Genomic DNA, 26,059 nt, shown 5'->3' with positions numbered 1-26,059 from the left:
GTCTTGGACGGTAAGAGTTGACACGTCTAAATTGATCATAGATGCTGCCTCTGCTGCTCCTGCTCATCCATCATCCCACTATTGTCGTATTTTCCAATGAGGACTTTTAAAAGGATTTTCTTAGTCTTGTTTTCTTCTGTAGGCTGTTACGGTTTACCATAAACGACGCAGGATAGATTTTGAATTTGTATTAATTGTTATTTCTGTTTAGTTTAATCCGCTCAGAGGATTAGAGAAAAACATCAAACCAAGCTTTAAAAAAAAAAAAATCTAACAAGCTTTAGCAGTGTTAAATCAGGCCTTCTCCTCTCAACTAAAGCACCGTCACAGTGCTCAGTCACATTTTAGTGTTGGTGCATTCACAACCAACGAAAGTGAAAGAAAGATGTGGTTTCATGCAAATGCACAGCCCTGATTTAAACAGAGAAATCCAGACGTCTGCTAGCTGGTGTTTAAATACATGGATGTGGTAGGCGTGATGGTGGTAAGGCGGTGTGACACATCACTGACGTACTGAGCCAGCTAACGTTTACTGTTTGTACTAAGTAGAAACTAAACAGTTTAGCGATGTTTTTGGCCACTTGTTTAGCATTTGTATCGGGATAGCCGAGCGCTCGTCACGAAACCGCTGAAAATAATCTTTTCTTTCCTAAATTACGACTATTACAAAAACTGCGGCTTCACTTTTCCAGCTGAAGATAGCTCACCAGACACCTTCTCCCACTGTCCTATGACAGATTTGTGAACCGTTCCACTGTTTGGTGAGTGTTCGTCGTGTTCGGACCATAAAGGATGGTTTAAAACAGCGATTAACCACCCAGGAGCACAAAGCAGCCTTCAAACTTGAAAGAAATAATGATGTGACATTTAGCTCTATGACAGGGTTTTCTAATATAAAACAGAACCCAAGAAAACACACCTTTTCCGATTTAACACAACTTCACAATCATTACATATAGAAACTCAGAAGACTCACAGCCTCACTGGTGTTAAGGTAATAAATAAATTGGCTGTATTTACATTGTAGACACTGGAATCTCTGGCTCTTAACACCACCACTGTAAACAAAAGTTGATCACTTTCTCTACTATGAGCCATTTCACATCAAACCACTAGGTTTACAACTCAATAACTGAGCTATACAGATATTATGCTGCCTTTAGAGGCATCATTTCCGCATTCAACAACCCAACAAATTACCCCAGTTGCTCAAAAGCATCAGGGCAACCCATGATAACCTCCTGTAAAGTGGCCCACTTTCCAAAAAGCTCCCGGAGAGCATTCTAGATCAGGGGAGCTCGATCCCGGTGCTGGAGTTCTGCAGACTTCAGCCCTAACTTTCAACCTTAATCTAACACACCAGGGGCCAGATTCACCAAAGCTTTCTTAAGATAATCTTAAGAGAAGATTTGAGAACTTGTTTCCGATGATGACGTTTTTTTTTCCCCTGCTGGCTGTTTTTTCCACCATCACCTCTAATTCTTGTTAGGATGTACAGAGAGCGGTGAATCCACTCTAAGCCAGAACATTTACGCCACTTATTTCGTCACTCGCACGTGGTTACAGGAGAACGGATCACCGGTTGCTCCACTCAAACAGGAAATATTTAACTTCATGTTTCAGGCGTTGCTAAAGTATATTTGGCGACCCTTTTTTATGTATTTATGTATTTATTTTACCCGTTGCACCCACCTCTCCAATCGTGTCAGAAAAAGTGCGCCCTCTCCTGGTGACAGCAGAGCAGTGTTGCTTTCCTTGCAGTAGAAAACGCCACCGGGGCTGTGGCTAGAACATGGAAGTATGAAAATGGTGTGTTATGGAAAATCTATTGAACTTTTCTCATCGCTCTGTTGAGGAAAAGACATAACGCGATAATTATCGTTATCTTTTATAACCCAGTTGTACCCTGTCATGTACCCTGAAAACATAGGTTTCAAGCCTAAAGTTTATCACAGAGCTATCGTAAAATACTGTTATATTTTTTCTCGAATGGCTCGCTCCACATCACACCCCTCAGAATGACTTTGTTTACATCATAATTATATTAGTATGCTGAAATCTTGATTCCCTTATTCTGTCCACAGTTTTCAAATTTTATGTTTAATGTGAATGTGAGGAGTGCAGCACCGAGGCCTTCTGAATACATTTCTCTCAATGGCCACCTCACTTTTCTTAGCCATCCTCCAGCCCTCAGCAGCAGTCAGTTTCTGACCACAGAACCGCTCCTGGCCGGTTGTTACTGGATAAAGGACTAGCTTTAGTCTAGCAGTGATGTGTATAAACCCAAATAATATGTGATCGTCAGCGGTCCTGTGGCCAGAAATTGACCGGTGATGGGTTGGGTAGAGGGCAGCTGACAAATTGTGCATGACAACAGATGGGGGTGTCCAGGCTTATTCTCAGAGGGCCAGTGTGGCAGCAGGTTTTTATTCCAGCTAAGCAGGAGTACACCTGATTCCGCTCATTAAATCAGCTGTCCTCAGTTGGTCTTTGCTGGAATTAAAACTTGCAGCCACACCAGCATTTTGCAAATATGATCAGACATCCCTGAGCTACTGTCTGAAGCTTTGCACCACTTGTGGAAAGTTGAAGGTTGGGTTTTCTGATACAAAGGACGGCGAGTGTTCATCTGCATGCACTTTATGCATTAGGGGTGATGTTTATTCTTTGTTCATGCTGTGTTTGAAAAAAATTGTCTCTCCCCCACAGTTTTGACTTCCTGTGCATGCCCCTGTTTCATCCACGGTTCCGGAGAGAGTTTGAACTGGATCCTGCTAAGGCCAGACCAGGAGCTCAAACGCGCTCTGACCTGCTGCTCTGTGGTAGAGGTGAGGGATCACATGAATTGTCATTCAGTGCTGAATTTCAGTACCTAAGTATCCTACCGTTATCCTACTGTTTGTATATTGACATAATTCCTGTCACTTTGCCTCCAAAAGGGTAGCTGAGAGAGCAGAGAGATAGCATAATTGATAATAGATTATTCAATTAAATTGGTTATGTCAGACTGTTTGTACTGTTAATGTTGCTGTGCTTGTTAATATTGAATAACCAATACTTCAAGCTGTTTTATGAAACCATGCGCCTCAAATGCATAGTTCAAGGGGGAATATGCTCAGAGTTCAAGGCTCCGCTCCTGTCTGTATTATAGATTTAATTTGAGGTAAATTTGTCTGTTTTAATAGCTCAGTTCGGTCTGAATGCTTTTCCTAATGCGTTGGACTGTTGTTCCCAACCTTTTATAACTTGTGGGCCCCACAAAAGATCATTTCAAATGCAATATATCCCATTGAGTGCAGCCTATTGAATTTCACTTGTCTGTATAATCACACAACATGATAAACACAAACTCAGAATTTTCAGTTTGTAGCTGTTTATCCAATTTCAAAAAGAAAAACATTGACTTGCACTGAAAATATAGCATTTTCACACAGAGCTTGACCTAAATAGCCACCAAATGACTGGTTTGGTTAAATGCCTGTATATGTGTACAATTAAAAATGACTGGCCACAGAACCCTAGTGTTATCAGCATGGCCAAATGGGGGGGCGTGGCCACTACATTGAAAACCAGTGGTCCACTGCATTTATTTCCAAGAATAAACGAGCGTTCTGGTTACACTCAGCAATCTGGTCAGGTTGGACAGGATCCTCCTTGATAAACACTCTTATGTTATTTGCTGTGACAGCAATTGTTCATCAGTGATGTTTTTCATTACCTTGTAGGATTTTCCAGGCTTCATTAAACAGCATAGATTAAAAGAAAATAAATGAACAGATTCCAGCATAATATTAGTAATAATAAGAAATGATGATAAAGAACAATAATAAAATGTCATTAAAGTGAAACATATTTGAGGTTTTTCTTATTCTCATAGAATATTTAATTGAATATTCAAAAACCAAACTATTGAATAGTTGCAGTCCTAACACTTATAACCAGTTATGTTGCAATCGACTATCATAATGCTTCATGATCACCAATGCTAGTGCATCTACAGACACATCCCATGACAAAAGTTTTGCAGGAATCACCAGATCAGCGTTTAGCCGTTGATGTTATGGAGACAGAGTTGTAGACAACACTGGTTGCTAGTTGTTGCCGTGGCTTGATGTTAACGATAGGGGTGTATATCATTGACCTCCCAAGGATTCCATTACATTCCTTTATCAAGCAGTTGAGTGCATCATGAACTCTCAAATTTCACAGTTCAAGGCTGGATTTCCTGACCGCATAATAGCGCATCAGTGTTAAGTGGTAGACTTCAATGGACATGTTGGTGAAGGGAACAGAGGGGATGAAGAGGTGCTGGGTATGTATGGTGTAAAAGACAGAAATACGGAAGGTCAGATGGTTGTAGATTTTGCAAAGAGAATGGAAATGGCTGTGGTGAACACGTATTTTCAGAAGAGGGAAGAACACAGGGTGACATACAAGAGTGGAGGGAGGTGCACACAGGTGGATTATATCCTTAGCAGGAGATGCCACCTAAAGGAGATTGGAGATTGTAAAGTGGTGCCAGGGGAAAGTGTAGCAAGGCAGCATAGGGTGGTTGTCTGTAGAATGAGATTAGAAACAAAGAAGGGGGAAGAGAGTGAAGACAGAACAAAAGATTAGATGGTAGAAGCTGAAGGAGGAGGATGGTTGCAGGCAGTTCAGGGAAAAATTGCAACAGGCCCTTGGGGGCAGTGAGGAGCTACCTAAGGACTGGGAAACTACAGCTAAGGTGGTGAGAGAAACTGGCAAGAATGTGTTGGGAGTTTCCTCTGGTCAGAGGAAAGAAGACAAGGAAAGTTGGTGGTGGAATGAGGAAGTCCAGGAGAGTATTCAGAAGAATAAGGCAGCTAAGAAAAAGTGGGATAACGAGAGAGATGAAGGAAGTAGGCAGGAGTACTGTGAGGCTAGTCGCATAGCAAAAAGAATGGGGGCAAAGGCTCAGGCCTATGATGAGCTGTATGAGAGGCTGGACAGTAAAGGACTTGTATCGTTTGGCTAAACAGAGATAGAGCTGGAAAGGATGTACAGCAGGTTAGGCTGATAAAGGATAGAGAAGGAAATGGAGATGTTTAGGAGAGAAGGCAGTGGACTTTTTAACCAGGTTGTTTAACAAAATCCTGGAGAGTGAGAGGATGCCTGATGAGTGGAGAAGCAGTGTACTGGTCCCCATTTTAAGAACAAGGGTGATGTGCAGAGCTGCAGTAACTACAGAGGTATAAATTTGATGAGCCACACCATGAAGGTATGGGAAAGACTTGTTGAAGCAAGGCTAAGGTGAGAGGTCCAGATCAGTGAGCAGCAGTTTGGTTTCATGCCCAGAAAGAGTACCACAGATGCAATTTTTGTGTTGGTGTTGGTAGAGAAGTACAGAGAAGGTCAGAAGGAGCTACATTGTGTCTTTGTGGATCTAGAGAAGGCATATGATAGGGTGCCAAGACAAGAACTGTGGTACTGTATGAGGAAGTCAGGTGTAGCTGAAAAGTATGTTAGGGTATTGCAGGACATGGATGAGGATAGTGAGACAGTGGTGAGGTGTGCAGTTGGAATGACAAATGGTTTCAAGGTGAAGGTAGGGTTACATCAGGGATCAGCTTTGAGCCCCTTCTTGTTTGCAATGGTGATGGACAGGTTGACAGGTGAGGTCAGGCAGGAGGCTCCATGGACCATGATGTTTGCAGATGACATTGAAATCTGTGGTGAGAGTAGAGAGCAGGTGGAAGAGAATCTGGAGAGGTGAAGGTTTGCACTTGCGAGGAGAGGAATGAAGGTCAGTAGAGACGAGACGGAATACATGTGTGTGAATGAGAGGGAGGCAGGTGGAAAAGTGAAGATGCAAGGAGTAGAGGTCGTAAAGGTGGATGACTTCAAATATCTTGGGTCAACCATCCAGAGCAATGGACAGTGCAAAAAAGAGGTGAGGAAGAGGGTGCAGGCAGGATGGAGTGGGTGGAGACGGATGTCAGGGCTGATGTGTGACAGAAGGATAGCAGCAAGAGTGAAAGGGAAGGTTTACAAGACAGTAGTGTGTCCTGCTATGATGTATGGTTTGGAGACTGGCTCTGTCTAAAAGACAGGAGGCTGAGCTGGAGGTGGCGGAGATGAAGATGCTGAGATTTTCATTGGGAGTGACAAGGATGGACGAGATTAGAAATGAGCAGATCAGAGGGACAGTGAAGGTGGAGCAGTTTGGAGATAAAGCCAGAGAGGCCAGGTTGAGATGGTTTGGACATGTTGAGGAGGAATAGTGGATATATTGGTCAAAGAATGTTGGAGATGGAGCTGCCGGGCAGAAGGAGAAGAGGTAGACCTCAGAGAAGGTTTATGGATGTAGTGAAGGTGGACATGGAGATGGTTGGTGTGAAAGTAGAGGAGGCAATGGATAGGGCAAGATGGAGGCAGATGATCCGCTGTGGCGACCCCTAAAGGGAGCAGCCGAAAGAAGGAGTGTTAAGTGGTAGAGCGAGCACTGAGCACACTCTCTACTAGTTAAGATGATCTTAACATAAAGATGCTTTTGGGAAACCTGGTCCAGTTTGATTATTTCCAAATGGGTTTATTTTTAAAAATGTATGGAAGGAACAAATGTGACTACAGAAACTATTGAACCCCAAATAACACCATGCCAAACTTTTTTTCTTTTACCTTTTTAATGTTGAAAATAGCCTGAAAGATTCATTTTAGCCATAAAAATGTGCACATAATTTATCGAATGTTATTACCGCCAGTTCCAAAATTGATGCAGTTGAGTCGACATTCATCAGATAATTGCGTCATTCCTCCACTCCAGTTTGTGGATTTTGTGGATGGTGATGTTAAATGCAGGTTTACGTGCTGAGGTTGACTTATCATTTGTTGTCAGATGAAAACCTTGTATCTTCATTTTTAAAGTTTGAGTTTTTGACATAATTTGAAAACTTCTATTACCCTTTATGTTAATTTCATGATGATTGGACTAAAAGAAACGGCCCACGATTACTTGGAAAAAAGTCTGGTTCCTTTGACTTGCATTAAAAGTAGTTTTTTTTTTTTCTTCTCCTGTAAATTTACCATTTTGGAGATACAAGGTTTTCTTCTGACAACAGAGATATGATGGCAGTGATAATTCCGACTCGGGTCCACTCCGTGTACACAGTTATGACCAGATTGCAATCATGACAGTCAGACTGGATTAGTTCTTTTTCATTTTCTTTCTTTTTGACTTACACTACTGCCTTCAGTCTTGGGGGTTTACATTTAAACGTTCAGACGTGGGTTGCAGCAGAGATCTGTAGCACAATCACAGTGAAGCTGTAGTCACATCTAAAGGCCGCACTGATTTCTTTTTCCAAACAGCTTGGCTGACAGACAGTTAATACACTTAGCAGTTAATGAGATATATCGGTGAACAAAGCAATATGTCAGCTTTATAAGCTGAATAACGGTAGCAGGCTCTGTTGCACACCGTATCGCAGCTACTGGCATTTAGAGACTTTTTTAGCGGCAACACATTTTTTTTGCTCATGCATACACACGCTGTGCTTATTTTTGCTTGTAATGACTATGTTGGAGTTTTTGTAAAGAAGTCTCATCACCCATCTGTTTGAAACCGTTGGTTTTTGTAACACATGAAGCGTGAGCTTTTGTGGATATGATGAGCACGCTTATGTGGATGTAGACAGTTTTGTATATTGGAAAATAATTTCAGATTACAATATATTTAAACATTTGAGGGCACACAAATAAAGATTTGAAAGCTTGGCCACTTGCCTTTCCTGAACTTTGGAAATCGCATTATTTCAATGACTCATGATGCAGACATTGGTGACTATTCTAGCCATGCAGGTCAGTTTATTTATATCAGTGAGTGTTCATAATTAGCAGAAAAGGGTATTTTAGAGCAGCAATGCTTTGTATTAAAAGAGAGGATTTCCAGCCCACAGTACATGAACCTTTTCCCCCAGAATCTCACAAGCCTCTATTCCTTAAAGATGCAAGATTATGGGACTCTTGAGATTAAACCATGCAGCCACATAATCTTATGCTTGTACTTATTCGAGTGGTAAAAAGAAGTTAGCTTGAAGTTGTTGCTGTGAAATCCCAGGTAGCTAAGTTGTTAGTAGGCCACTGCTATGGTTTCACAGGTAGTTGCAATGGGGTTGCTGTGTTATCCCAGGTGAATACTAAGGTGTTGCTTGGCTGTTGCTGTGGTAGGCCTAGCTGTTGGTACAGATGTTTGTGCAATTATCTGTTCTTGTCTGTTTCCTGTTCATTTTTGTGGTGTGACTTGTAGAATTAAAATAATAAAACAAAACCTTTATTTTCGAAAGAAACACTATATTAACAGCAACTAGTTTTAATTGTAAATTGAATAAAGTTAGCTTATTAATGTGTAGACGTTATTAATCATTTGTATTCAATGTTTAATTACCGCTGTATTTTCTCAACTAGACTGGAACACTCTGATTGTGGGAAAGCTTTCTCCATGGATAGAGACGGACTCCGAGCTGACCACTGAGCGCAGGAATTCAGAGGCAGTAAGTTAAGACTTCCCATCATTTAAATCACGTGTGGGGCGCAGCTCTGCAGTGTAGCTTTGTGCCTCAGTAAACACATCTGTTCAGCAATCTGCGAATTGGCAAGACTTTGTGAGTTGAATTCAGAAGCTGTGTTCCAGAAGCCAGGTTGCCACAGAGAAAGGTATACATTTTACTGGCCTTTTTGACGTTGTACTTGATTGCATCTACAGGCATGCGCTCTCTTTGGGTCAGACAGGTTTCTAAAAGATTATGGGTGATGTAAGACAGTGATTCAAGTAGCATCTTGAGTTTGTCAGAATGTAGGCTGCGTTTCTCAGCTGTGTTCACAGCGTCCTTTTGATTGGAACAGTCTTCAGTGACACAGTGGTCTAGAAATAGAGTCTAGCTTTTGGAACACAGCTGAAGCGTTGGAGCAGGGACAGCTCTGTGCAGAGCTGTGGCCTGCCAGGAACGGAGTTTGACACCCCTGATCTAAAAATTTTATTTTTTAAATGCCTTCATTCCTGTAACAGGAAAATTCATGAAAGAAAGATCTTTTAAGCATCATACACACTAATATGAATGCATATGAAGATCATATGAAGGTCTTTTGGCCACACTGACATGGTGTTTTCACATGATCACTGTTGCTGTGAAAGAGACTAAAATGTCTGTGTTGTTATAAGACTTTCAGGATTCTTGGCTTTTTGATTTTTTTTCTGGCTTGAATCCACTTTTTAGTTAAAAAGCAGTATAACTTTACTTTTGTCCATGCAAAATAAAGCAGTCTGGCTATGATATACAAATCATTTTTTTATAAATATTTTAGATTTTTCATGTGAAGTAATTGATTAATAACAGATTAATTAGCCTGTAATTGTGAAGTGATGTAACAAAATGTTTGGTCATGTTCTGACAAACTGATGTCCTGTTCACCAAGAGCTAAATTACCACCACGGCAACTTTTATTTTGAGCTACAGATAGAGGGGTGGGGTGAAGTGTTAGTTTTTCAGAGTTTCACTCTAAATGGAGTGTTTTGTTTGGGGGGGGGGGGGTGACTGGCAAGATGGACCAAAGAAACCCACAGATATGAGAAAATATTTTATATTTTATCTTAGTTGAATGTCATTTCAATTGTAGTCCCTAACAAACAAAAATCCCTAATAATATGCTGATGTCTCAGTAGCTAGCTAGCTAACTTTCCCGTTCCACTTTAAATTGTCCAGCACTTCTGACTACTGAAGCACCAGAATGTGACTGCTGCACCATTTAAAACTGTTAGTAAAATCCAGCAGTGAAGTTGCTGAACTCCTCTGCTATCACCGAAGACGGGCCGGGTCGCCTACAGAGCACCGCTAGTACCCTGATAATGAAGTAATGTTCTTTTTATTTGAGAGTCCCATTTTGGAGGGGAAGATTTCAACCACTACCTGTTGTTACTCAGTTCCAAGGGGCAAGGTGACGCTTGAAAACGAGGGTAGGGGTAAAAATAAGAAATAGGGTTGTGCCATTGAATAACTGTTTCAGCCCTGCTTGGTTTTGTGAGCCATCACAACAGACTGCTTGGCAGAAATGACACACTTCTGGCTTAAGTATGGTGTGTGTGCTCAGTATAGATGTTTTCCTATCATCTTTTCACACAAACAGCGTTTACAAAGGTATCCATATTGGTGTGCAGAAGGCTTTAGATTGAGGGCACATCCTTTGCTGTAGCTGACAGGTGCTAAAGTGGAAACATCAAGCCCACTTCTACCCCACCACTCCATCTGAGCTATTGCAGTTGTTTGGAGCAGATGTCTGAATGTCTGATGTTTTTCTAACTGGGACCAGCTGTTGGAGTCATTCCTAACCTATAAGTAGCAAGACTGCTTTTGTCTGTGTTTGGATCCTCACAGTACTCATGATTAACTCTGCATCCTTGCTGCAGGCACTGGTACAGGAGCTGAATTTCTGTGCCTATCTGGGGCTTCCAGCCTTCATGATCCCCCTGAAGGGTCCACAGTGTGCCAACCTGGCCCGAGTTCTGCTCAACCACATCCATACAGGACACCACTCTTCCATGGTGAGAGGACAGCTACTTTGGATCAAAAGCTCTGTTCTCTAAACTTAGACATTAATTTTTGTCCACAGTCTTAACAGTTACACGGCTATCAAGCTGTTCTCTGTTGAGGCAAGTAGATGCTGTTATCTAATATTTCGAGACACTCAAAGACTGATTGAACTGTCTTCAAGGCGTTTCCAGTATGTATTTATAAACATACAGGTATAATTAGAAGCCCATGTCGCTTTGATATATGAAATGTTGCATGTTACTTATTTATGAACTGGTTTGTTTAGTTTTAATCTGCTACTCTGATTTAGTTCTGGATCCGAGTTCCCCTGCTGGCGCCCGAGGACACTCGTGAAGACCTCATTGAGAATGAGCCCTCGAATCAAATTGATGATAGCAACAATGAAGAGAAGACCTGGGGCTGGTGAGGAAACTGTGTATGATGTAGAATGAAGATGAGACAACAAGCAGTATATTGAGTAGGTAAATGGCAGTGGTGGACGAAGTGCACAAATCATGTACAGGGTGGGCCATTTATATGGATACATCCAAATAAAATGGGAGTGGTTGGTGATAATTAACTTTCTGTTTGTGGCACATTAGTATATGGGAGGGGGAAAACTTTTCAAGATGGGTGGTGACCATGGCGGCCATTTTAAAGTCAGCCATTTTGGATCCAACTTTAGTTTTTTCAATAGGAAGAGGGTCGTCATGTGACACATCAAACTTATTGAGAATTTCACAAGAAAAACAATGGTGTGCTTGGTTTTAACGTAACTTTATTCTTCCATGAGTTATTTACAAGTTTCTGACCACTTATAAAATGTGTTCAAAGTGCTGCCCATTGTGTTGGATTGTCAATGCAGCCCTCTTCTCCCACTCTTCATACACTGATAGCAACACCGCAGAAGAAATGCTAGCACAGGCTTCCAGTATCCGTAGTTTCAGGTGCTGCACATCTCGTATCTTCACAGCATAGACAATTGCCTTCAGATGACCCCAAAGATAAAAGTCTAAGGGGGACAGATCGGGAGGCCTTGGGGGCCATTCAACTGGCCCACGACAACCAATCCACTTTCCAAGAAATTGTTCATCTACTGTTCACCTGAAACTATGGATACTGGAAGCCTGTGCTAGCGTTTCTTCTGCGGTGTTGCTATCAGTGTGTGAAGAGTGGGAGAAGAGGGCTGCACTGACAATCCAACACAATGGGCAGCACTTTGAACACATTTTATAAGTGGTCAGAAACTTGTAAATAACTCATGGAAGAATAAAGTTACGTTAAAACCAAGCACACCATTGTTTTTCTTGTGAAATTCTCAATAAGTTTGATGTGTCACACGACCCTCTTCCCATTGAAAAAACTAAAGTTGGATCCAAAATGGCTGACTTCAAAATGGCTGCCATGGTCACCACCCATCTTGAAAAGTTTTCCCCCCTCCCATAAACTAATGTGCCACAAACAGGAAGTTAATATCACCAACCATTCCCATTTTATTTGGGTGTATCCATATAAATGGCCCACCCTGTACTTGAGTTAAAGTAGGTAAAATATTACTCCAGTAGAAGTTCCTCCCTTTAGACCTACTTGAGTAAAAGTACAAAAGTATTTGTCTTCAAATGTACTTAAGTATTGACAGTAAAAGTACTAAAGATTAATTATATCTCTAATGTTCCACTACTGTTTTTGCAACAAGACTCGCTTCATGAACTCATTTTAGGTGAAAATACTCCAGTGTCTCTCTTAGTAAACCAGTCTTTTAATAGAATGTCATTAATTAGTGATGCTAATGTCTATTAAAATTATCATAAGCACAAAACACTAAAGGCAAACAATTTCCATCAGGTAGAACTGAGTGGCTCTGAAATAACCTTTTGCGAACAAGCAAAGTTTCGGTTTAAGATTTATTTGCACCTTAGTTACAAGTTTAAGTTTGATGACTTGTTTTAAACTCAGGATCACAAACGAGTTTCCTTTACTACATTATATCTGTAGGTCTATGTTCGTGAACAAATTAGCCAAAACAAATTTGCTGTAAAATGAGTTTGTCACGACTGCATATGTGGACATATTTTTCTATTGTCTATTTACACAAAGTTAGGTTAGTTCATCGTTTGTTGAATTTTACGCTGCTGCACTGACGTTGAACCGCGTGCTGCACTGGGTCGGTATGTCCAACAGGTCAAAGCAAGCTCAAAACAAAGTGACCGCTGTGCCCTGATTGGTGCTCTTGCTTTATGCTTCTTTCACTTTGACATGTTTGGTTTGTGTGTATAAAACCTAAAGGAATGACGGATTACGCAAAATATAGTGGAGTAAAAAGTGAGATATTTGGCTTTGAAATGTAGTGGAGTGAAAGTAAAAAGTCATCCAAATTGGAAAAACTTACTTTTTTATAACTACTTTTTTGTGTGTTGAAAAGGCTACTTAAGTACAATAGCGAATTACATTTACTTCGTCACTGTCCACCACTGGTAAATAGTGTCATGATGTAGAAGTGCAATTCTAAAAATGGGCTTCATCTGTTGTCCTCAAGATCTTATTATAATGTAGATTGTCTCAGAAAGTATGTTTGGTATTTCTAATTATGTTCCATCATATGCAACCCAATAGGCAGCAGTCATTAAATCGTAATTAGGACAGAGCAACAGGGATGGAGAACAAATAACTAAGTGTGTGTGTGTAAACTGCAAATGATTAGTCTCTGATGTTGAGTTGTGTAACCCATTAGTTTATTATATCTTTTAATTAACTACTAGACTAAGTAATGTGCAACACAACTGGAGAAATTGCTTGTTTGAATTTCATTTTAACTGCTTTATTGAAAAGTTTACATTTTTATTTTAATAGTTACAAGCTATAATGTTTATTGTTAAGGTTGATGTTCTGTAAAATTGTCATGCTTGTTGTATTTAAACTGTAAATATTGCCTAATGCTCTTTTTATTTGTTTATTTATTTGTTTATTGAGGGGAGTAGTTAATATCTTAAACATCAAAAAGCAAATAATCCAATGAGGATTTCAGTGGCATCTGGTTTACAACCAAGCAAGCTTTCCCATTGGTTAGGACTTCAGGAGCTGGACAAAAGGCTTTAAATGTTAGATAAACTACCAAGATAAGCAATCAGTCATGTTTTGGTTTACAATTTGTGGGACCAGTTTCATGGGAAAAGACATTCCTTTTGTCCCTCTGGACAGGTCCTGAATAAGTTGGCTTAGTGCTAACATACTACTAGAATCCCATAAGGACACTAGCAGAACTTGGTATTATCATAGTAATGTGGTTCTTTTTCCCTGTTTTTGACAGAGTAGACGTTTGTCTTTCAACTGAAAGCCTAGCTCTAATAGTCACAGTCTGCCACTGGAGTTCTTATCAAAGACCTGATTGAGAACTTGATCTCCTGTATCTTTCAAGTGCACATTTTCCTGTTTAATTATTGGCCTTTCTCTTTCCCCTTTGATTCTTTGTTAGGTGGCATTCATTCAGAACTCTCTGTGACTACAACAAAAGGATTTGCCTAGGTGAGATTTTCCCTGTTTGAACATTCCACACAACATAAATCTGATTGTTCGTTTATTAGCCTCTAACTTAATCTTTACCATTAATCAGTCTCTTAACTCCATCTTTTTCATCCACTTGAAGCTATCGAGATTGGTGCAGACATTCCTTCCGACACAGTGATTGATAAGTGGCTTGGGGAACCAATCAAAGCTGCCATTCTTCCTACCAGCATTTTTCTGACCAACAAGAAGGGATTTCCAGTCCTCTCAAAAGCCCATCAGAGAATCATATTCCGCCTCTTCAAGGTAGGCACTCCAACTTATTGATTCATAAAGTGAGTTCTGAGGTAGGGGGCAAGGTGCGAAATGCAGGGGTCCTGGGGGGGGGCCAGGACTGCGTAATTAAACTCTTAGGTCCCTTAAACATTGGAAGGGTCCCTGAAAAGAAACTTATTGGGCCTCAGTAACTTCCAATAAATCAGGAACCAGTGTCTTCCTGATTTTTTTTTTTTTTTTTTTTTTTCCCTAAACTTTTTTTGAACTGTGGAAATGAGATGTTTGTGTACATTCTGTTCTTACCTAAGAACAAATCCCAAATAAGAAAACGTTTTTGAATGACAATCTTCGTAAAAACTGTGTTGGTGGGTGTTAAAGATTTTTCTTATCAAGTATGGTTGGTGAATGAGGCCTATTGTGACGTTATGCTGTCCTTGTTTAGTTGCTCCACCCACAATCAGCAAGCTCCTGCCTTTGGAATTCTTGAGTAACTAGAGATGCAGCTTTGGTTTGCCTGTGGGTGGCGCTGTAGCAAATTGTTTCACCCAGTTGGTCCTTGTCATAACCTAGTCTATGCCTGGGATACCTCAGAAAACTTGCCAGTATGCTGCAACATAAAAATCAGTCAGTCCACTCCAAGTTGAGTGATTTCTTCTTGTCTTGTCCAGCTGGAGGCTCAGTTTATATTCACCGGGACGAATCGCCACAGCGAGAAAGACTTCCGCTCCTACCTGCAGTACCTGGAGTACCTCAACCAGAACCGTCCAGCACCCAACGCTTATGAGCTGTTTGCCAAGGGCTATGAAGACTACCTACAGTCACCATTACAGGTGTGTGTTAGGGGCTGACTCATATGATTGTTGTCCCAGTAGTGATAATTATACTTAATTATTACATTTCCTAAACAGCACAGGCTCTTATAGAAATTGTGGCAGAAAATGACATAACATTGTCCACTTACCTCAATGATGTTGATAAGCCAAGACATGGTTTTGCTTCTTTTAAGTTTAGCCCTGAAACTACAAGGTTAATGTTGCTGACAAACATGAAGTCAGTATTCACACAGATGTTTTCTGTAAATATGTCCCTAAAATTTCTCCTAAACTACATTCAGGTCTTCGATAAGGTTACACAAATTTGTTGCTTTAGGACATAATATAATTGATCATGAACGCTGAACAATGCAGGTGACCATTCTACAGGTGGTGTACCAAATTTTGACTTCCCTTGCAGAATCTGACTTGGCTACAAGCAGTTCTGTTTCTTTTTCTGGTTGTATTTGTGAACCTCGGTAAGGCTTTATAATAATAGACGTAAATAAATAACAGTTCTTATTAATTCAGCTTATTACTGATTTTGTAATGATTATCTTCATGCTAAAGGTTGGTCATGTCCTGTTGTTTTGGCAGTAATGGTAAATAAAAGGTTAGCAGATTTTGATTGGCATTTGAGTATGAACCTATTATAAACCTCACACATGATTGGTTTTCTTAATATTAGAGGTGTGTTTTTATTCCGAGCCTCTTGTATCTGTGTTGATAAAATCACAAAGTTAATATTGGCCAAACAATACATCAGCTGGAATTTTGCTTCTACACGTGAATGGACAGACCACCCCCTCCCTGTTTTAGCTTTCAGCCCTTTTATATGTCTCATTCTTATGTTTTCTAACTATTCTCATTTACTATTTCATTACTCTTTTCAGCCTCTAATGGACAATTTAGAGTCCCAGACGTATGAGGTTTTTGAAAAAGACCCCATTAAGTATTCACAATACCAGCAGGTGAGTAGAACAGAGAAACGCAGTGGCTCAGCAGCTGCAGCCTTTCCTTTGTACATTCCCATTCACATGCATCACGCCTGTGAATGTTTTTGATCTTTGTGTTGCTCTTGGTACGGCTGTATTATAACGCTCCACTGATTTGAGTAATTCATCTCTCTCTCTCTCGCTCACTCTCTCTCCAGGCGGTGTATAAATGCCTGCTAGACAGAGTTCCAGAGGAGCAAAAAGAAACTAATGTACAGTAAGTGTTCCCACTTTCATGTTTACGCTTCTGTTGCCAGGACTTTCCCATTTGCAGCAAAGCTTTAATTATGCAGTCTCACCTGAGACTAATTTGATCTTAGAGCTAATATAACCATAAAATGTACTATAGAAGCTTGTGGAAATTAATGCCCTGCTTCCAGCAAGATGGCAGTGTTTGTTGCTAACTTTAAGCTTAGTTTGGGTTTTCCGTCTCTCAACATTGGATAAGTTGTTATCCAGCTACATCATCGTGGCAACTTGTGATGCACACTTAACTTGGGATCTGGCTCAGTTTGGACAACGTTTGTGACCAAATGTCAGCTTCATAAACCCCAGCAAACGCAGCTTATGATGACTGTTAACCAGAGTATGTGAGTGGAGTGCACTCTCAGAAATAAAGGTAGTAAACTGTCACTGGGGCAGGACCTCTCTCGTCACTGGGGTGGTTCCCTCAAGGGTACATCTCAGTAACTTTAGTCAAGGAACATAATTGTACAAGAATCCATTGAAATGGTATTTTCTAAGTTGTACTGACTCCACACACCCCGTCTCGTCTCCAGGGCTTTTATTTTATTGTTCTTTTTTTATTAGGTTCTGAAAAGGTACAAATATGTACTCAGGAAAGACTTATTTAAGGTTCACAATTGGAGCTTAAAACCATTGTTATACCTCTTAAGGGTACCTTGTACCTTGATGAACGAAAAATGTACCTTCACAGGACCTTTATTTCTGGAGTGGCAGAGATTTCCTCGCTGCTGTGACTCTGTCTTCTGCTACTTGCTTATACAGCAGAGAAAATGCGCTCCTTGTCCAGTTCATATAGGATATGATATTGAATTTGTGTTGAACATATTGACAAGACGGTACACAATTTATTTCTAGAATTATATAATTTATGGCTGTTACTAAAAAAGCTAATTAACATGCTGTGCTACACAGGCTTTTTTCACTTGGAACGATGGCCCAGTCACAAGCCAGAAATCTGCTGAGAGTAAACAAATACACATGCTTTTAGTACAATCTTCTCTTACAGTTGCGAAGCAAAAATGATTGACTGACTACAAGAATATGGGCATTTTCACACTTGTCCCCCAATACCTGAATCTGCACCCGGGACTGGTTCTGAGCTCGTTTTAGTGAGAGACTTATTATCGCTGGTTTGCTGTCACACACAAGAATAACTTCCGAAATTCGTACGTCGCTTTTCTGTTTTGCAGAGGTAGAAGGCAGTAGCTTCATCTGCTTGCTGCTTTGTATCATTTTCCTAAATACACGCTCATGTCCCTTTTTATTTTTTGTCCACAACAATCCATTTCCTGCAATCACGAAACTTGAAAAGGGAGGTAATGTGATAAGTCGAAGCAATCAAGTTACAAAATGAACGAATAACACAGCCCCACATACGCGCAGGGAGGGATGGCTTCCATGCATGCAGTGGACCACACCAGAGTTTGCTGGAAGCACACCCCAGACCACGGACATCAGGAGGACTAGAGATCAATTTCTGGGCCGCTCCCGAGCTCAAACAGCTTTCATGCTTGACCGAGCATACCAAACTCGCAGAGCAAGCGCTCCTGGATCCGCAAAAAAGTTCTACTGTGAAAACACCCTAAATGTGTAGAACTTTGTGATCTGAGAGAATCACAACAGACTTGCTGAACAGTGCTGTGGCACAAACACTGTGTGATTGACTGTCACACAGAGGTTGTCAGTGTTGAAAAGGGGCTGGCTCGTTGGGTGGAGCAGTAGTGGAACGATTTGAGTGTGAGGGAAAAACACTGATGTGCTGACTTTCTAAAAGGCCACTCCATGCTCGGAGCAAAATCGGGTCACTCCACTCTACACTCTGTGCCGTTCATACTCTGCTGTTAGCAGCTGTCTCTGTTAACCCAAGTTGAGAAACTCAAGCTGTGATTAGTCCTCTAGTCTGCGCACACACACACACATGAGTGACATTTGTGACACAGCCAATCTTGTTACACATGAGGTGGTGAGCAGCTTGTTTTTTCGGAAGAGTTTGGAAGCATTTACACCTGTATAAAATAACGCTATCCCCGCTTCCACCAAGTTTGTGCCAATTAAAATGGCTTTATATTCTTGCTACACTATATGGCCAAAGGTATTTGGGCCCCTGACCATCACAACTGTGAGCCATTGGATGCCACCTTTACAAAACTATGGGCATTAACATGGAGTAGGCTTGCTCAGTGTTGGCAGTGTCACAGTTCAGTTTATAAACTCTTTGCCCACGCTCTTATAGTCAACCTGGAAACCAGAACGTTCTTACCAGGAGATAAACACTAGGAAAACTTTATTTCAGCACAAGCTTGCTCTCTTCATTTCAAACAGCTGAGCTCATCAGCCATCCACAGAAGACGACGCTGAATTCAGCTTCTTATTCAAAATTTCCTCTGAGAAACGTAACAGCTACAGTATTTAAGGTATAACAAAATTCTGGTAGGAAGCTGGCAAATGAGAAGCTAACTTGAGCTTTGTCCAAGGTAGGCTAAGCAAATATCATGGGTTCTGCTAGAAACCATTCCAGATATCATTTATTTTATAAAATTGAATCTACCTGTATTCGATACGCAGCACATACAGGAAAAAAAAATATTAAAATGCGTATCATGACACCCTTAGTATCTGAGAATGATTGTAACCTCTGAAAAGCAATGTTTTTAATGTGATTGATGCCACAAATATTAGGAAGGGGGAAAAGAGACTTGGGGGCCAGTTCTTTCAAGAGACAGACCCTGATTGGTCAGAAGCTCAGCCCTGGCTGGCCAAAATTCTGTTTGCGATCTGAAATCGTAACCCTGGAGCAGATTAGTCTCGCAGCTTTAATTGTCGCCCAGTAAAAAGTGATCCACTGTTGTGAGACAAAAAAACCCCAGGCTCAATAAACCTTAGTTTAAAGTTAGCTGGCTAACCAAGAAACCTGGCTTTGTGAAACCCTGTTTATGGCTCATTAACAGCTCTTGGACCCTCCGGCCTGTTTTGTGGAGCCATTCACATGACAAAAAAACGCTTTTCAGTGGAGGAAACGAATCATATAAAGTGATTTATCAATAAAGCTGTTATTACTCTAGTAAGCACTAACACGGCAGTGTGGTTTAAAAAATGATTCACTGTTCATCAAAAATGTCGACTTTTCACGTGGATATGCAGGAGGATTCATCCTAGCTTGAGCATCTAAATCTGAGCTAAAGGACTAGTTCAACTTCTAGGGCTTCTGACGTGCTTCATGAGACGGGCACCGCAGCTCTGCACCGGCTTCAGTGTGACGAATAGAACAGTATAACTAATTGCGACCATTTTCTTGCACAGTTTTCTCTCCGCAATCTGTATGCCTATTGCATCAGGATCAAGGAGTTGATTAAGTGTCCTGATTAGTCACAGAAAAGTGAGTTATTTTCAGCAAATGATGTTAAATGTTCCCACACGGTGCTCAAAGGAGAGCAATGTGACTATTTACAGCTCTGCACTGTTCAAGATAATTACGCCTGAATGGCTAACATTTTTTTGATGTTATTTTTTTGGTGAGAAATAAACTCCTTGGAATGTCAAGTTGTGTAAGTGACATTAAAAAGCAGCTTTTGCTTCATATGAACATGAAGGCAAATGACACAACGTAGCAGATCTGTTCAGTCAGATTTTGAAACCAACAGAGGAAGTGCCACCAGGGGGTGACATTAATCACACACACAGTGACTTTAATTGAAATCCAAAACTATTAATGTCAGAATTGAAAGCTTTTTTGATAGCAGTGTATTAGATGTGTGATTCTAGGTTTTTGAGCTGTTGCTGTCCCAGGAGATGACTGTGTTGTGCAGAATGGTCAAAGTCAGCTTTACAGTGATATGTGTAAAGACAAAGTTATTTATGTGTCAGTGAGGATTCTGAAAGAGCAACAGGCAACTGATGATTCTTGTGTTGTTATTGCTTTGGGGAGTCTCTGCTAATGTCTGCAATTTCCTGCACATTTTATTTGAACCATTTTTCTAATTTCTATTCAGTTTTATACAGCCTTTTTAGTTAGACTTTCAAAAATGCACAAGCAAAAATGCACTGGCAGTTGGTCTGGGAGTTGAGCTTCACTCCATCCTCAACCCGAAAAGGTCCCACAAGTTCATCTTTGATGATACCAGCCCATACCAGTACCCCACCTCCACCTTGCTGGCGTCTGAGTCGGAGTGGAGCTCTCTGCCCTTTACTAATCCAGCCTCGGGCCCATCGATCTGGCCCATCAAGAGTCACTCTCATTTCATCAGTCCACAAAACCTTAGAAAAATCAGTCTTAAGATATTTCTTGGCCCTGTCTTGACGTTTTATCTTATGTTTCTTGTTCAAAGGTGGTCGTTTTTCAGCCTTCCTTACCTTGGCCATGTCCCTGAATATCGCACACCTTGTGCTTTGTGATACTCCAGTAACGTTGCAGCTCTGAAATATGGCAAAACCGGTGGCAAATGGCATCTTAGCAGCTTCATGCTTGATTTTCCTCAATTCATGGACAGTTATTTTGCGCCTTTTTTTTTCCAACACGCTTCTTGCGACCCTGTTGGCTATTTGCCATGAAACGCTTGATTGCCAAACTTTTGAAGCGTGATCACCGAACAATTTCAAGACTGCTGCATCCTTCTGCAAGACATCTCACAATTTTTGACTTTTCAGAGTCCGTCAAATCTCTCTTCTGACCCATTTTGCCAAAGGAAAGGAAGTTGCCTAATAATTAAGCACACCTTATATAGGGTGTTGATGTCATTAGACCACACCCCTTCTCATTACAGAGATGCACATCACCTGATTTACTTAATTAGTAGTTGGCTTTCAAGCCTATACAGCTTGGAGTAGGACAACATGTATAAAACGGATGATGTGATCAAAATACTCATTTGCCTAATAATTCTGCACACCGTGTATACCCAGTCATGACACTCACCTGTTTCCAATTAACCTGTTCTCCTGTGGAACGTTCCAAACAGGTGTTTTTTGAGCATTCCTCAACTTTTGTTGTGAGCTGGTTCTCTGGTCTACCTCAACTTACTGATTGACTGTGACTATCTAACCAAAGCCAGTCAAATGAAGAATGTGGATTGTACAGGGTGGGCCATTTATATGGATACACCCAAATAAAATGGGAGTGGTTGGTGATATTAACTTCCTGTTTGTGGCACATTAGTATATGGGAGGGGGAAAACTTTTCAAGATGGGTGGTGACCATGGCGGCCATTTTGGATCTAATTTTAGTTTTTTTAATGGGAAGAGGGTCATCATGTGACACATCAAACTTATTGAGAATTTCACAAGAAAAACAATGGTGTGGTTGGTTTTAACGTAACTTTATTCTTTCATGAGTTATTTACAAGTTTCTGACCACTAATAAAATGTGTTCAAAGTGCTGCCCATTGTGTTGGATTGTCAGTGCAGCCCTCTTCTCCCACTCTTCACACACTGATAGCAACACCGCAGAAGAAATGCTAGCACAGGCTTCCAGCATCCGTAGTTTCAACGTGGAAATGTTTTTTATTCTTTTACTTTGTAGGTTTACGTAAGGAAGTAAAAAAAGGTGGTGTAGGAAGTAAATCACCCACACAGACACATTTGAGCTTGTATTTTAGTTGTTATTACTGTTGCTCTAGTTTAAAGAGGCAAAAATGCATCTCTCGAGCTCACACTACTGAGGAGCAGTGACACTTAACAGATAGCACAGCATTTCCTCTCACCGCCAAGAAGGCCGGTTCTAAAGTGGCGAAGACAAGCTGTCATTTTTGACAAATTATTTACATTTGTTGTTGATCCACAGAAACTTATGTGGAGTGTCTGTGATTGATTAGGACCCTCACAGCACACAGTAAAACATGATTAGTCGGAGAGCTCATTTGCATATTTCAGCCTTTTGTGCTATCAGTACTGCGTAGGCCAATATCACAAATTAACAGATTATATATATTGCACTATGACTATCTTTTGTAATTTTGAAAAACTCCTCTGTCTTCATCAGGGTGCTGATGGTGCTAGGTGCTGGACGCGGTCCTCTGGTCAATTCATCACTGCGTGCCGCCAAACAGGCGGACAGGAAATTGCGCGTGTACGCTGTAGAGAAAAATCCCAATGCTGTTATCACGTACGTGGGTTACTCATGTATTTTAAATGTATATTGTAAGTCCTGGAAAGAAAACATACTTTTATGTTCTTCTGTTATGTGTCACAGAAACAATGACAGTAATTTTCCCCCCTTTATTTTTTTTTTTCTCTCAGCCTGGAGAACTGGAAATTTGAGGAATGGGGAGATCAGGTGACTGTTGTGTCATGTGACATGCGGGATTGGGCGGCTCCAGAGAAAGCCGACATCATTGTCAGCGAGCTTTTAGGGTCATTTGGAGACAACGAGCTTTCACCTGAATGCCTTGATGGAGCACAGCACTTTCTCAAAGGTACTGAGAAACAGATGATTCTGTAGATTAAGGCCCAATACCATTTTTTAAATTTATATCCAAAGCCGAGAGTACCATAACCGTTTTCGAGAGTTACCTTGCCCCTTTGGAACGGAGTTACAATGGATGGTGGTTGAAATCTTTCACTATGAAATGGGACAACTCTAAAATAAAGAACATTTACTTCATTCACAGGGTACTAGCGGTGCTCTGTAGGCGACCCGGCCGACTTCCATGATTGCAGAGGAGGATAAAGTTCAGCAAGATCACTGCGGGGCTTTAGTTACATTTAGGACAGTAGGGGGAAGGACCATAATACATTAAAGTAACGTTAAACTAAGATAGTACGTGGGTTATTGCATGTATGTATGTATTTATTTAATTGAGGGAAATCAAACGTAAGCTATGTAGCCCTAAAAATTTGCCCCTTGAAAAGAGGGGTAAGGGTTAAGTGCTAGGCACAAGGGATGAAATGGGATTGGGTCTAAAAGTGATTTCCCTCAGTTTTAAGTAAAAACCACTTTTAACATCCAATGTAAATCTGAAAAAAAAATGTGTGTGTATATATAGCTTTCTGGCAAAAATGGTGCTGAATTTCTAAAATCTTTTCCATTCCACCTTAAGTGGAACAGCAGTTACTTTGTCACCTGAACAAGCTCTTAAATGTAATTGCTGTGCTACTTAAGGTGGAACGGCAAATTTTAATAGAAAGCCAGTGCTGGCTTTGCCCAATTTGTGAAGTCATTTCTATCATAAATGCGTCTGACTGTCACACACTGCTGTAATTTGGAAAAACCTACAGTAATGGACTCTCCGCACCGGCTAGCTGTACTACCAAGGGCGGAAGACCGTAGTGCTGTCTGATTTTGCTCCCTGAGCAAGGCAGCTCCTCAACCAGGCCCATCAGTCTGGTGTTCGTCAGGCTAAGACTAACCCCAAAAGACCAGACTTTGCTGTGTGACTGCTGCCTAGATCAAAGTGGACTACTTCCGATGCAGCAAGGGTTTCAATGGCTTCATTTTGTATTTACTAACAAACAGCACTGTATGTTTGATATCATTCGACACAATGGCATCCCAGTTTCTCTTTTTCTTTTGCAGATGATGGAGTGAGTATTCCCTGCTCCTACACCTCTTTTTTGGCACCCTTGTCCTCATCTAAACTGTATAATGAAGTGCGAAGCTGTCGGGAGCGGGACAAGGATCCGGAGTGTCACTTTGAGACACCGTATGTTGTGAGACTGCACAACTTCCACCAGCTTGCTGACCCCAAACCCTGCTTTACCTTTGTGCACCCCACTTCAGGTAAGTGATCCAATTCCAGTCTGTATACAAATACGTTTTTCTTCTTTATAGCATAATTAGTTGCCTTAATGATATATTTATCTATCTTTCTCTTTCTCAGATATGAACAATAACAGATATCAATGTCTGCGCTTCACTGTTGGCTGTAACTCGGTGCTTCATGGTTTCGCTGGGTATTTCGAGACCACGCTGTACAAAGACGTCATGCTTAGTAAGTGTCACTCATTGTGTGACAGCAGCAGTGATTGAGGTTGTGGAAGCAGCAGTTCAAATGTTTATTTTGTGTTTCAGGTATTAGGCCGGAGACGCACTCCCCAGGAATGTTTTCCTGGTTCCCCATCCTCTTCCCTCTGAAAGTAAGAGATGCTGTCTTGGCTAAAGGTGCTGTAGTTCTCGTCTTGTTGCAAAATTGCAAGATAAGACGAAGACAATATCCAAACATATCCTAACTAGCTGCATACCATGCTGTTTCTCGGTAGTATGTTTATTTGAGTTGGGTTGGGTTGGAAACCCATATATATATATATATATATATATATATATATATATATATATATATATATATATATATATATATATATATATATATATATATATATATATATATAGTACCTAGGCGCTGCTGAAATTTAGCGCTTCTTCCTTTTTGGATCTTCTTAATATCGTCTTTATTTTTAATCTGGGCCTACCCTACATGACTTCAGTACACATACAATAAGAGATCCTAAAGAAATTCTAAAATGAAAGCATCTTGCATTTAACACACAAGATGATGAGGCAGAGACTCCTTGTTGCGCACACACGTCTCTTGGCACGTGACGCAAAGAAGCTAAACCTGGACCACATTTTTGCTTCTAAGCAAACACAAAACTTTTTTATCTATCTCTCTATCTCTCTATCTCTCTATCTCTCTCTCTCTCTCTCTCTCTCTCTCTCTCTCTCTCTCTCTCTCTCTCTCTCTCTCTCTCTCTCTCTCTCTCTCTCTCTCGTGTCACCCACCAGCCCCCTTTCATGTTGGTTATTGCCTGAAAACAAAAAGGTGAAACAACATAAACTGACAGCTTCTATAGTAAACAGATTTTTAGGTATACTTTGCACTTTGGCTGCTGTTTTGAATTTTTTTTTTGGGTCATTTAAAAAAAGAAAACTGAGGTTACAAATGGCATCAGTGTACTTGCAGGTGCTTTTTTTTCTGCTTCTCTTTTGCTGTATTCTGTGCACTGAGCAGTTTGTCCTGTTTTCAAGTGGTATCAACCCTGTGATGGAGAGGGTTTTGGTTATAATACCACCTCCTGATATTCAGCATGAGGTGTGATTATACATCTAATGAACTTCATAAAACAAAAAATGTGAATGAATGAAGCTGACTTTTTTTTTCCCCTTCTCCTCTCCTCTCCTCTCCTCTCTTTCACCCTGTAGCAGCCCATCCCTCTGTCTGGAAGTGATGATGTGAGCGTGAGGTTCTGGAGGTGTAACAATGGGAAGAAGGTGTGGTACGAGTGGGCCGTCACCGAGCCCGTCTGCTCTGCCATCCACAACCCTGCAGGACGGTCCTACACTATTGGCTTATAGGGAAACAGTTACTTTTTTTTTTTTTTTTTTTTTTTTTTTTTTAAGTTTAGTGAAGGTTGTTTGTTTGTTGTTGTTGTTTTACATTGTCCTGATTTTCAGTGAAGGAGAGAAGCCTGAACATCCATACTGACATGTACAGTGTAGTGCTTAGATTAATATCTTTCTGGACACTCCTACTGGGTTCACAAGTTTGAATCAGTTTTCATACATGTTTGTTTTTTTTATACTTGTTTACAAACAGGAAGTTCAGTCTACCATCTAGAACATAGCCAAGTTCATCAACTTTTTTGTTTATTAAAAAAACAAAAGTAAAAAAATAATCTTTTTATTGGGTTTATAACAAGAGAAATCACACACAACAACAGATAAAAAAAACAAAAGACCATTGTTGAGAGGAAAAAA

At 40.6% G+C, this 26,059-nt stretch overlaps 1 protein-coding gene across 1 annotated transcript in view; it reads left to right on the top strand.

Annotated features, from left to right (window-relative positions):
* The window catches only part of prmt5 (protein arginine methyltransferase 5), a 27,443-nt gene extending 1,384 nt beyond the window's left edge, over positions 1 to 26,059 (top strand). Inside the window, exons 2-16 of the mRNA XM_017717056.2 lie at positions 2,710 to 2,828; positions 8,425 to 8,510; positions 10,421 to 10,555; positions 10,855 to 10,967; positions 14,017 to 14,066; positions 14,188 to 14,351; positions 14,990 to 15,151; positions 16,027 to 16,104; positions 16,287 to 16,345; positions 22,349 to 22,471; positions 22,606 to 22,781; positions 23,882 to 24,085; positions 24,186 to 24,296; positions 24,377 to 24,441; positions 25,505 to 26,059. Of these exons, the coding sequence (XP_017572545.1) occupies positions 2,710 to 2,828; positions 8,425 to 8,510; positions 10,421 to 10,555; positions 10,855 to 10,967; positions 14,017 to 14,066; positions 14,188 to 14,351; positions 14,990 to 15,151; positions 16,027 to 16,104; positions 16,287 to 16,345; positions 22,349 to 22,471; positions 22,606 to 22,781; positions 23,882 to 24,085; positions 24,186 to 24,296; positions 24,377 to 24,441; positions 25,505 to 25,657 (1,798 nt within the window). The 3' untranslated portion in view covers positions 25,658 to 26,059. The remainder of the gene's footprint in view (positions 1 to 2,709; positions 2,829 to 8,424; positions 8,511 to 10,420; positions 10,556 to 10,854; positions 10,968 to 14,016; positions 14,067 to 14,187; positions 14,352 to 14,989; positions 15,152 to 16,026; positions 16,105 to 16,286; positions 16,346 to 22,348; positions 22,472 to 22,605; positions 22,782 to 23,881; positions 24,086 to 24,185; positions 24,297 to 24,376; positions 24,442 to 25,504) is intronic.

This window comes from Pygocentrus nattereri, chromosome 2, assembly GCF_015220715.1.
Source record: "Pygocentrus nattereri isolate fPygNat1 chromosome 2, fPygNat1.pri, whole genome shotgun sequence".
NCBI classification, from domain to species: domain Eukaryota; kingdom Metazoa; phylum Chordata; class Actinopteri; order Characiformes; family Serrasalmidae; genus Pygocentrus; species Pygocentrus nattereri.
The sequence above is the reverse complement of the archived record's forward strand: the minus strand, read 5'-3'. Positions and strand labels throughout refer to the sequence as shown.